This window comes from Haplochromis burtoni, unplaced genomic scaffold (assembly GCF_018398535.1).
Source record: "Haplochromis burtoni strain Fernald_Lab_line unplaced genomic scaffold, NCSU_Asbu1 Contig_137, whole genome shotgun sequence".
Taxonomy (NCBI): domain Eukaryota; kingdom Metazoa; phylum Chordata; class Actinopteri; order Cichliformes; family Cichlidae; genus Haplochromis; species Haplochromis burtoni.
This window is the reverse complement of record NW_024582498.1, coordinates 1,268,978-1,281,358: the sequence shown is the minus strand read 5'-3', so window position 1 is coordinate 1,281,358 and position 12,381 is coordinate 1,268,978. Positions and strand designations below refer to the sequence as shown.

At 39.9% G+C, this 12,381-nt stretch overlaps 1 protein-coding gene across 2 annotated transcripts in view; it reads right to left on the bottom strand.

Annotated features, from left to right (window-relative positions):
- gpsm1b (G protein signaling modulator 1b) overlaps positions 1-11,275 on the bottom strand; it is a 30,171-nt gene extending 18,896 nt beyond the window's left edge. The window contains exons 1-2 of one of the 2 annotated variants that reach the window (XM_014336457.2): positions 11,030-11,275; positions 773-994 (exon numbers count right to left, since the gene is read on the bottom strand). In XM_014336457.2, coding sequence (XP_014191943.1) covers positions 773-994; positions 11,030-11,091 — 284 coding nt within the window. In that variant the 5' untranslated portion in view covers positions 11,092-11,275. Of the gene's footprint in view, positions 1-772; positions 995-2,161; positions 4,988-11,029 lie in introns of those variants that run through there. The other variant, XM_014336456.2, reaches the window with a different exon arrangement.
- Positions 11,276-12,381: the final 1,106 nt, after the last annotated feature.

Below are 12,381 nucleotides of genomic sequence, written 5' to 3'. Positions count from 1 at the left end.
TTCACACTTTGAAACTGAGCAACTAAAAGATGGTATGCACTAAGTGCTTGCAGTTACTATATGCTCTTATGAACCTGCTACTGCCACATTGTTTCATTATGTTATTGTCCTCTAGCAGGCAGCCCAGATGACCCACAGGAAGCCACGAGTTATCCATTTAGCTAATGAATAACCATTAAAATATTGCAACAACAGTTGCCTACTTCCGAGGACCAAGCCCCAGTGGCCCTGGTGAGACTGTAATGTAACAAGGTAAATCTCCCTAGGGTTCTTAATCAGTTCCCTGCAGGAGTACCAGCTGCACTAACTGCAGGAGACCAGATTACTCACAAGCTAAATATCCAGTTGGTATTTGTCAACTGTTACTACGTAAAAGTCTCCTCACTTTTTTTTTTAATTTCTTTGTCTGAAATTCATGAAGGTTTCCATGCATCAAATCATCTAAAAAAAAAAGGGTGGAAAAGGCTGTTTTCCTTTTGAACTGTGTGTACATCAAATAACAGAACGTAGCATATGATTCCTGCATACTGGTGCACAGTCCTCTTACATGTCCGTGTGATGGATGCAGTATGCATGCAGGGTTTATTGATCTGTGTATAAGTTCCCTTATCGTAAAGATGCAGTTCTTCTCAGCTAAAGATTTCAAATGTGAAGTTTATTAACCATTTACAGTGCAGCAAACAGATTGTTGAATAAGACTCCCAAGCAGCTCAAAACAAGCAGCACAAAGCTGAGGTGAATGTTTTACTCATAGCTTGTGCACATTGCTCACCTTGCTAAGGTAAGGTCATGTCTGTGGTATTCCAGGGCTTTGCCATACTCCTTAAGGTAGAAGTATGCATTGCCCAGCTGGCTGTAGATGGCACTGAGGGTCTTCAGGTCTTCTGTGCCGACCTTTACGGCTGCTTCGAAAAACGCTGTTCCCCCTTTGAAGTCCCCAGCCTTGCATAGCCGCTCTCCTTCCAAGGCCAATTCTAAGCACGAGGCCTCCATCCTGCAAGATACACGCATATAATAAAGTCATGAAACTAATGAAATAAAAACATTAGCCCTATCACAGATTAGGACATACAGTAAACATGGATACCATTACAGTCGCAGTGAAATATACTTTCACAGAGACGCAGTATCACCATGACAACAAGGTCTGTAATAAATTCTGTGGACTGTTGCCTTAGTAACTGAGTTTGAGCTCGATGACGAACACCTTGAAAAGGTAATACACTTTTAACTGCTTAAATCAGTTAACAGCCTGATGTTCGAAGGCGTGCCGTTCTCTTGCATGTTCTGAGATTTTTATGAGGATATGAAACAAAATAAGACAGAGACAGAGTGTCCCACCCACACCAGAGAGAAAACATTTGAAAAACAATATGGTTCTCTACTGACTGCAATCTGAGACAATGTCATCCATCCACTTCCTTAACTGCTTATCTACTTCAGGGCTCCGGCAGCTTAAAGCCTACCCCAGCTGTCTCTGATGAGAGCAGGGGTACACGCTGGATAGGATGCCAGACCTCTGCAGGGTTAATGCATGAAGTCTATGAAAATCTGGTATTTCTGAACAGCTAAAGGGGTTAGTATTTTGCCCTATGTTGCACTCCATGCCTTAAAGTTAACAAAACTATGTTTCAGAGATTGAAGTTGGCTGCTGAGCTAAAATACAGCAAAACATCTGTGGTGTCCAGTCAGAACTCACTGTAAGCGTACAACAAGGCTTCATGAGTGAGCTATATCCAGAAGTATACACCCTAAATGCATTGCATAATCCAGGATAAACAAGACCAGACAGTTTAGTAGTAACACTAAATTCCAGATAAAGTACTAGAATGTAGAGATAAGCAAGGATTATCCTTGCATCTAATCAAAAGGCTTTGCAAAAGGCTCCATTCAAAGGGTAAAGAGTCGTACCATTTGCAGTTTTCTGCATTACAGCTTATTTATTGTCAAATCGAAGACGCGAATGCATCGTCATTTTTGAGGCAAAAAAGATTTACTGTGACGTGAACAGTCATTTAAAGCAGCTGATATTACACTATGTTCTAGTCAAATTTCATAACATTGCCCTAATATGGAATGTATGTGCTCACCAAGGTCATTTTGGTTTGTAAAAACTTGACGGGTTACTTTTGAGTTTTGTTTTGGGTTTTTTTTACAGTACCTGTGTTTTTGCTTGGTCCTTGTTTTGTCCACATACACCTGGAGCTCCAGAGGTAAAGGCTTTAGCATAGCTTGAGGTCGGGGTCCACAGTGGACAAGTCTACACACGGCTCTCTCTGCTCCAGTCAGAGGACAAGGCTCAGATGCCATGATGGTATTGTTAAGTAAAACTAACTTTATCAGAAAACTCTTAAATGAACTCTGTAGAGTTCATTTAAGTACTATGCTTACAACTAAGAATTCCTCTCACACTTTAACAAACTGCGGTCTTATAAAGTTTATATTTCCCAGCTTCAATAAAAACCACCATATCAGCAACATTACAACAAACCTGGACACACTCCAATTGTAAATTCTAACCACAGTCCAAAGCCAGCCGAGAAAAATGTGTGCTATTCAAGTCCTCAAGATCGCTCCAAAACTACACAGTGAAGCAACCTGCAGACAAAACAGTCCAGAGGGAATTTGAGATCATTCCACACGAACGTTGAGCTCCAAAACAAGTGAATTTCTAAGACGTCACAAGTTTACAAGTTTATGTTTTATTAATCCAGATGATTTTAATCAAGTTAAGATATCCATTGTTGTTATGTAATTCAGTTCCCGCTACTCCCAACAGAAAATTGTGCTCATCTCTAATCCTCTTCAACTTCTCCTCAAGTCTGACCCGGAGACCAGTTGTTCTATCAGGTTTTAAAAGAACAGGGGAGCATGATGACAGACCATTCTGGGCAAGAGTAGAGGAACAGTCAATGATTACAAAGTGAATACCTTATATCTAAGCTTGACCATTGCTCCAATGAGAGGCAGAGAGAAAGGATGAGAGAGACAGGGATGGCTAATCCAATGCCCTGCACCTCCTCAGTAGAGACAATACAGCACAGTGAGTGGCCTAAACAAATCCAACTACATGCTGACACTAGCATAAACATTATTAGGTCACCAACCGAGACAGATGACACTGTGAGTAAATAAGACCTAAGGGACGTATTAAGTAAACTTATTTTCACTAATAAGGAAACACATGTTAACTTTCTGTTTTTAATCTTTAGATTAATTTTATTTTAAAGCTATAAAAAACACTTCCTGCATGAAAATCTTGCCACTATGACACACATGTCCAACTGCTTTCAAAGCACAGAAAGCACAACTACATTAACAAGTGCCCTACTTAACCAAGACAATGTCACAGGGGCAGCAAGCAAAATACAAGCTAAACAAGGGATTTACAAGAGATCTCTTCACTACAGCGTTGTTTTCCCCTTTTATTAAATATCAATCTATACAGTAACATGGAAATATACATAGGAATTTACATTTAAGTGGGGTTTTTTCCTATTTTTGCCGTCTACATGTATATAATAAATGCTATTTTTGCCTTTTATGGCAAAATAACATGATAAATTGAATGCATATAAATTACTTATTAATGTTAATTCTCAGTGCACAATGTAATAAAGAGAATTCAATAATTTTGATTAGTTTCCTAGAAATCTTGCTTTCAGTATGCAATTCCTCCTGCAACTGGATACAAACTTTCATTGGAAAATGTAAACAGGAAGAAAATGATTATTTAATTTTTCATAGCTGAAGTGGAGGGCAGTGGAACAACCACTATAACTGTATAAACTATATTAGGAAAAAGGAAGGTGAAGAGAAGAATGAGTCGAAACCAAAATTAAAGCATGAATTTACACCAAAAGAGTGTTTATTCAATGGAGCTCTGCGGCTGAAGATCTTTCAAAAGCTGGTGGCATTATTTTTTACAAGATCCTTATAGAACTCAACCCACTACAAGGGATTGGAAGTTCAGGATTGTCGGATATATATATAGTTTGCAACCATAAGTCTTGTTCTCTTAAGGTAGACTGTGTATTTTGCTCGTGCCTGCTAGGAGGTGGCTCACTAGAAAGTACCCATTGTGAAATTAGATACTACTTTACAAACAGGAGAAACATGCAAAGCCAACCATCGAAGAGTCTTGGAACGTGCAATACTGAATTGCAACAAAAGTCATCAGCGGTCTAAAAATACAAATACTAACAGGGTGGCACAATGATGCAGTGGTTAGCACTGTCACCAGTCCATTTCTATTACCCAGTCTTGTTTAGAAATTAAGGTTTTGTGTGAAAACCTCGATGACATCGAAAAATCAAAAATGCATTAAATTAGCAAACTACTAACAATTAAATTGTGAAGTATTGTTGGTTGAGGTTCCACAGCTCTTTGTCTTTCAGCTAACATTAACAAATTTTGCTGTTGTTGCAGAAAAACATGCTGCTAGAGCAAAAGCGGGACTCTCATCACCTTTTTGTATGGCTGGCAATAACAAACAAAAGTCCAGTCTCTGGAATGTGGATAATCTAGTTCCCACCGTAGATAACAGTCCTTGAAAGTGTATAACGTTATCTTCCTGGCATACATAAAACAGCAACAGCTACTTCTTCAACAGTGGAGGAAAACTTGCCAGCTCTGTAGTCCTTGCGCCCTAAAATGAATTTTGCACTAGCCATAGCTAAACAACTTGCTTAAAGACAGACCAGCATCAGAATGTGCCAAGGCTACCCTTCAGTGCAAACAGAAAGGTGGAGCAGAGCCTAACAGCCATAGCCAGAGGGATGAAAGGCATAAGGTTGGTGCATATACAAAAGAATACAGAGGCGATTTACTTAAAGCTGATCAGTTATATCAGCGGCATGTCAAACTCACTTTGACTCACTGTGAACACCCACCCTCCCGTCAACATTTCTATAGTAGATAGGATCTGTAGAGATAATGAAAATACAGGTGAAAGTAGGGCTGGGCCATATCACACCGTTCACGGTAATACCGGTATAGTGTTAGGCAATGATAAGAAAATGAAATATTGCGATAGAATATGGGTAAAACGCGCATGTGCAGCAGTGCCTTTGTTTTTATATGCACATGGTGGAAAAAGCGAATGACAAGGGCAAAAGCGGATTGTTGAATGAAACAGATGAACCAGAATTGGTTCGTAAAAATGCTGCAACTTCAGTGGTGTGGAACTAGTTTGGCTTTCGTCCGTCAGATACACACAAAAGCACAATTTTTGGTAAAGCGTGGAAGCGGGCCGTCGCTATTACCGTGTTTTTCAGAAAATAAGGCACACTTAAAATCAATCTTTTGATTTTCTGAAAAATCGACAGTGCCCCTTATAATCCGGTGTGCCTTGTGTATGAATCCTGGTTGTGCTTACTAACCTTGAACCGACTTTATATGGTACACAGTGCTCGAAAATCTGTCAAAAGATGTTTTAGTACGACTTTGACAAGCTACGAAGGAGCACCGCTTGATGGATTGTCGGAGCATTATGGCTACCATAGTCGGGAGCCTCACGGAGTAATATGTACTGTGCTTCAACATAATATTACCGTATTGTGTGTATAACCTCTTAAGTTTTGTGGATATTATACATGTTATGCTCAGGATATCTCAGCCTGTTTCCAATGGAAATGTCTTTCGGTTAAACTGTCAGCAAGGAATTTGCATAAAAAAAAAAAAACAGCTGCTTGTTTCAGTGAAAATACACTGAGGGTTTTTTGCACTAATAAAGTTGCGGAGTTATGGTCTCGAGTCAATTATATCTCGGTTATATCATTATCGCAAATTTTTAAATATATATTGCGATAAATATTTTTGGCCATATTGCCCTGCTCTACTGGTGTGCATGGTCTGAGGAAGTTCTGGTGAACATTTGTTAATAACTTTGTAATGAGACAAATATGTGCGCATTTAATCACAGAGTGTTGACAAATTCATGTAAGAAGATATTGATGTAGCACAGATTTGTGCATTAAATGTTTGAATGGACTGCTTATGCAGGGATTTGTGCATACAGAGTGTTTGAAAATAATGCTAAGAGTAGGTGGGAGGCACCGGCCAAAATGTTGATCTACCCAATCGTCAGTGCTATTGTGGTTGGATGAGAATTCAATTTATGGCTGGAAGTCACAGATGTGCAAGAATATGAGAAGAAAAACAAAAAGACAGCAAGTCTGGTCAGAGACGGTGACGGGGGCCTCAGTTTGTTAAAACACAGCCGAAGGCTTGCATTGTAAAACTGTGGCTGTGGAAAAGGGTGTTGCCTTAATAATGCCTCGCAATATTTTTAAAAGCTTGAGCAAAATCCAAACTCTGCAGTTGTAAAGTTGGAAGTCAACACATCCTCACTCACTTTAATCAAAGTCTGCAAACTAAACTTCAAGAGGCAGCCTGCGGGCTGACTCACACACAAAAAATAAAGAATAGAGGGGGGAAAAGTTGAAGCAAACAAAGAGCAAAATTTCATGGCAGGATTTCCACAAAGTGACATTCATTCTTGCCATCGTTGCGGTCGGAGTAAGAAGAATTTGTGCCAAACAGTCGGCCATTCTCTCCTCTTATTACCCCCTCTAATTGTTCTGTTTGGGAGACACTCATCTCATAATAGCCTGCTTGTGGTCTAACAGAGACAAACTCCCAGCGCTGTTACCATGGCATCAAGGAGTACATGTAGCACACTGGGCAGGTTTCAAGAGTAAGTAAGAGAGGCAGAAGTGAGGTTAGAGTGCAACAATGTCAGTGGAAAACAATATAATGCTAATAATAAATATTTGTCAAATAATTAATTATAACCTATATAAATGTGAAATAATGCTTCATCATTAGGCTAAAGTGTAAATGCAAGTTTAAAAAAGCTCAGAAGACAAAGACAGGGAGTAAAGATGAGACATCCAAATGTTTACGTTGGTGGAGGTTTATGGAAAGGTGACCTTCAACACATAAACTGGTCATGGCTACACAATGCCTACAAAGACGGGGACAATGCGCAGTAGCTCAGATGTTAAGCTTGAGTTGTAAGTCTAGACTAAATATACACTGTAGGTGCACTGGAGCAGCACGCCTTACGCCATAGCCTGAGCTGTAGCTTTATGTGCAGCTCCCCCGGAAATGTAAGTATACACAACTATCACAGTACTGTAACAACTATTACTGGTCCATTTGGAATTTACGATTTAAACAGAGCATATTGATTTGTGCAAAGATACCGCCTCTGTGCAACAAAATGTAACAGTAACAGACTGTAATAAATCCTCCTGTCCATTAAAAACAATCAAATTAGGATGTGTTATCGTTGTTTGTCTCACTGGACTCATGCTTTTGGCTTGCAAACTTGATGCTTTTTAGTAATCGTAACTGGCATTCAGTTTAAACAGGCAAGGCTTGTTGATTCGGAGATCAGATTGAACTTTTTCCTAATAGTGTGACCTGGAGGTGTGGATCGAATGGGAGGGAGAGCCTTCAGTTTTCAGGCCCCTCTTCTGTGGAACCAGCTTCCAGTTTGGATTCAGGAGACAGACACTATCCCTACTTTCAAGATTAGGCTTAAAACTTTCCTTTTTGCTAAAGCATATAGTTAGGGCTGGACCAGGTGACCCTGAATCCTCCCTTAGTTATGTTGCAATAGACATAGGCTGCCGGGGGATTCCCATGATGCATTGAGTTTTTCCTTTCCAGTCACCTTTCTCACTCACTATGTATTAACAGACCTCTCTGCATTGAATCATATCTGTTATTAACCTCTGTCTCTCTTCCACAGCATGTCTTTTATCCTGTCTTCCTTCTCTCACCCCAACCGGTCGCAGCAGATGGCCGCCCCTCCCTAAGCCTGGTTCTGCCGGAGGTTTCTTCCTGTTAAAAGGGAGTTTTTCCTTCCCACTGTTGCCAAAGTGCTTGCTCATAGGGGGTCATATGATTGTTGGGTTTTTCTCTGTATCTATGAAGCACCTTGAGGCGACTTATGTTGTGATTTGGCGCTATATAAATAAAATTGAATTGAATTGAATTGATTGTACCTACAGTAGCTTGCATTCACAATAGCTGTTATGCTGCAAATAAGCTCTACCAACCTTTGCATAGACTCGCCTGGTTCTGACATCTTCTTCCTTTTCCTCGTTGCTCAATATTCAGTAAAAGCAAGCGTTGAACATTTACTACTAGCTCTAAATCCAACAAGGTCACCCTCACTTTCAGACACCACTGTTTCATGACCACATTAAAAAAAAACCTCAGTGGCCAAATCGAGTGTAATGTTACTTCAGGTAATCGCTCAGCAGATCAGCTGACCTCAGTGTCTGCTCACAGCTGATAGCGCAGCTGATTCACTTCTGTACATTCAAAGCATGCCCACCTCCAAGCTGTGTCTGACTTCATCAGTGTCACATCTGCTGTCTTCGATCACGTGTTGGCTTTTGCTGCTGCTCTCCTGGTACAGAGCAGAGTCCGGAGGACATTTAAATAGCTATTCAACACTCATACCTGAGATTCTTATCAGGCATGTAGTTGGGAAAGCAGTAAACCCATTAGGATACACGCTGCTTCGGAGTAGTATTTAATTACAACTGGTATGTGACATCTCAACCAATTAATGGCCAGCAATCAAATTTACTTGGATTATATTTCATCATTAAAATCAGTTATACTTTTGTTTTAGCTGATTTAATTCAATTCATGGATTCTTATTTCATTTTTAAAGGCCTATACGTCCAACACTGTGAATCTTGGTTAAGCTAAGAAACTGTGCACTCAGTAATCCAGCCATAATTACAGAGTGCCATGGCTAGTTGTCAGGGAAACCAAAGAGAAACTCTCTAGGAATGCTTTCCTTCCTCAGTGCATGTCACTTTCAGTTAAAGCTAGACTCTCTCCTTCTCTCCTTTGTCTAAGTCTCTTGTGAAGCTGCATTTTTACTCTCTGCATGTTCTGTTTTCTAGAGCCAGGTTGAATAGTGCTACTTACACACACACACACACACACACACACAGTAGGCCATACGAAGGGAACCAAGTGCTGCAGGGGCTATGAAAACAAAGCAATGAACACGGCAATGATGTTAGTCAATCTAAGATGAATTTCAGTTAGTAACTACTGTCATTACTGACAGAAAGACAGGCTAGATTTAAAGATTTCAGAGTAAATCCCTTTTTCTAACTTGCTTTTTTACGACACAAAGTCACAATTTTATAGTCAAATCATTTGTTACACGGCAACAGGTGCTGAGTCAGACATTTGTAATTTAAGTATTAGTAAACGTTTCAGTTTTCAATCGCAAAAATCTCGTATAGGTTCAGGGAAAATACCATTACATGAAGTTTATGGAAAAACAACAGTACTATTTCCAAAGCTTACAAAACCGCAGCAAATAGTTGTTTTTGAGGGTTTAATTCAAAGTGCTTTGGTACTGAAAAAGAGCTTGTGTAAGTCTTGTCTTATTTTTTTTAGATTTATTTATTGAATTAATGCTAATTATGTTTTGTGGCTTTTTTGTTGTTGTTTTTCTCTTTCTTTTTTAAAGATATAAAGATTGTTTTGTTCTCCTCAATCATCACACACACACAAACACACACACACACACAAGTGGACAAATAGGCTTTAAAATACTCATCTCTATAGCCGGACACGTTCTCATTTTAGGAAGAAAACAAAAGGATTTTACAGGATGGGTCAGTTGACAAATAAATCCTAAACATAACGTCCCCTTTGTGCTTGCCTAAGCTTTTTGGAGTTTAAAGATAATACACACACACACACACACCAAACCGTCATGTACAAAGGTCATGTGTTGAGTTAAATAGAGGAAAACCTATCACAGCTCTAATAGCAGTCCTACCCACCCCATGTGTGTGTGTATGAATCTTATGTTTATGTTGGCAGAGCATATGATAACCTTGCAGGGTTTGTGAATGTCACTCCTGCAGCTTGACAATAGTAAGTAAGTTTAATTGTTGTTTTCTTAAAGTATCTAACATAATCACTTAAGATATATATTACATATCCCTTAAAGCCAATGGAATAAGGTATCAACTTAGAGTATACAAGCATGATTTGACTTTATATATAAACATGCCTGCTCCCTCACCCCAGCTCTCTGGGCAATGTTACCATAAATGTGTTTAATGTAGGATACTTCTGATATTCACAGTGATTAATGATAGTTTTGTCCAATGCATGACACTGGACAAAATGTCAAAATTATGTGATAAGTGGTGCTGAATCACACCGTCAGCTAGCTGACCAGATGATGAGACATCACATTTCTCATGAGCAAATGGATCATCTGAGATGAAATAGAGATGATTAATCATAAATCACAAACAACATAACATATGCTCAAGTTTTGTCAAACTTAACTAAAGTTCGGTAACACTGTCATTATTGAGTTCTTCATCATGCAAAAAACTAATAAATACTCTCACTGCCTGGCCATGGAGGACACAGTCAAATGTTATGCTAATTAAGAGGCAAATGGTGCAAGTATACATATTTCTGATGATCATCAAAGATGATTAAAAGAAACTACAAATGAAACTGAACGAGGCTGTGACATTTGTATCTAAACACTGGGTTTTAACTAGCAACGCTCTGAGAGCCAGTCTGTGTGCATTTGGGTTTAGGTCCATCACCCTTCAAGGTGAAGTTCAGCACACACATCGCACCTTAAAAACCATGCGCGCTGTCAGCTTGTGCACCCTTTAGCCAGTCTCCCCTTGTTACACCGCGTCTGCATCTTATGAGGCTCCTCTCAGTCTGTACATTCCAGCCACAGCCGCTCAGTGACCCGAGCCAGGAATGAGGCTTGGAGCTGGGCTCTGGCTGCAGCTGTGGCTGGGTCTTGAGCTCTTTAAATCTGTGAAAGCTGGCTGGTCAAGCTCCCCCTGCCCAGTTCCTCCTTAGTAAGCAAAGCTGTGAGCTGGCAGCCCTTGCTATTCTCTCTCTCAATCGTCTTACTTGTCTCTTTTTCGGCATTCAAGGACGTGCTACGGAGCTGACCCCCCTTATGATATACCGATGTACTCCCGAGGCTTCCTACCTTGAGTGCAGCCTCTTGCTGGCCAGATCCTGGTCCACACCGTTAGTAGCCGAATGAGCCATAACCTGGCTTGCTCGCGCCCGTTATGAGGGCCCTTCCCTGTATGCTCCAGAGGCAGCTAGCTCTTGTTTCTTGAGACCACCCTCCCTCTCGTTCTTCCCCCACTGTCCCCGTATCTCCCACTCTTCTTTCCTCATTCACCACAATAATGGCAGCAGCCGAGGAAGTGAGGTATTCTGCAAATACACCAGAAAAAAATCCAAGCCCCGCCCCCGAAATGACGTCACGTAGCTGCTCGTGGTGTCGCCGGTGAGAAAGGACTAATTTCACATTTAAAAAAATAAATAATTAAATAATAAATATTATATTAACAGTACTTTTGTTAAATTATTTCCCCACCCATAAAAAGACCTAAATGTACCAAATCTTCTCTAGGCTGTTAGGGCAGCGGAAAGTTAATAGTCTTTCCTCAATCCCTGTACGACAGTTAATTACAAAAAAAAGAATTTAAGTACAAAAATAAGCACACTCTCAAGTTCGCAGACACATATGCCCACCACGGATGAGTAGTCATCCCTGCTATACAGTTATACTTTTTTCCAAGTACCCTGAAAGCAGGCATGCATGGACAGTTCATCGCGGTCAAGCGGTGTCTTGGGGATGACGCGTAAATATGGGCGTGTCCTAATGTCTCCCACAGATTTGCAGATCTGCGTCTACGTGTTTTAAATGTGTACTGTCAGCAGGGGGCAGTGTCAGCCGGCTCACAATGTTTGTGTTGCTCTTTGCTTTAAATCAGTCTTTGCAGTGAGAAAGGCAGGAGTCGCCTAACAAACTTATTGAACGCCAAAAGTGCCAATGTGTCATAAATAAAACTAGCATGTGTCCTCATTTAATTACAGTAGGAAATAAATAATTAATAATTTACAAAATACGTAATTAAATAGGTACACGTACCATTTACTTATTAAAGTATAAATTAATTTCATTTAAAAACCATTTTGATTATTTTTACTATTTGATTTCATGGTTCCTGTGCTGCAGCGCATCATGAAATATTTTAACTGTCACTGCATCTCATTAACAGACCCAAACATCTCATTGGTTACCTTGTACACAGCAAGTCAAGACAATTTAATCCTAGATAATGGACTGATGCAGTGTCACAGTCAGTTGAATTGGTGGTAGTATAACCCTGGAACAGCTAGGTATCCCAGCAATTTGAAGAAAATCACCAATGGCAATGGTTGTGAAAAGTGCTCCAAACTGTAAGTAAAATTTTGACACACTGTTGTTTTTCTGTCACCAACTATACTTTCGAGATTTTTTTAAGCAGGAATGTAGTGGTGTGT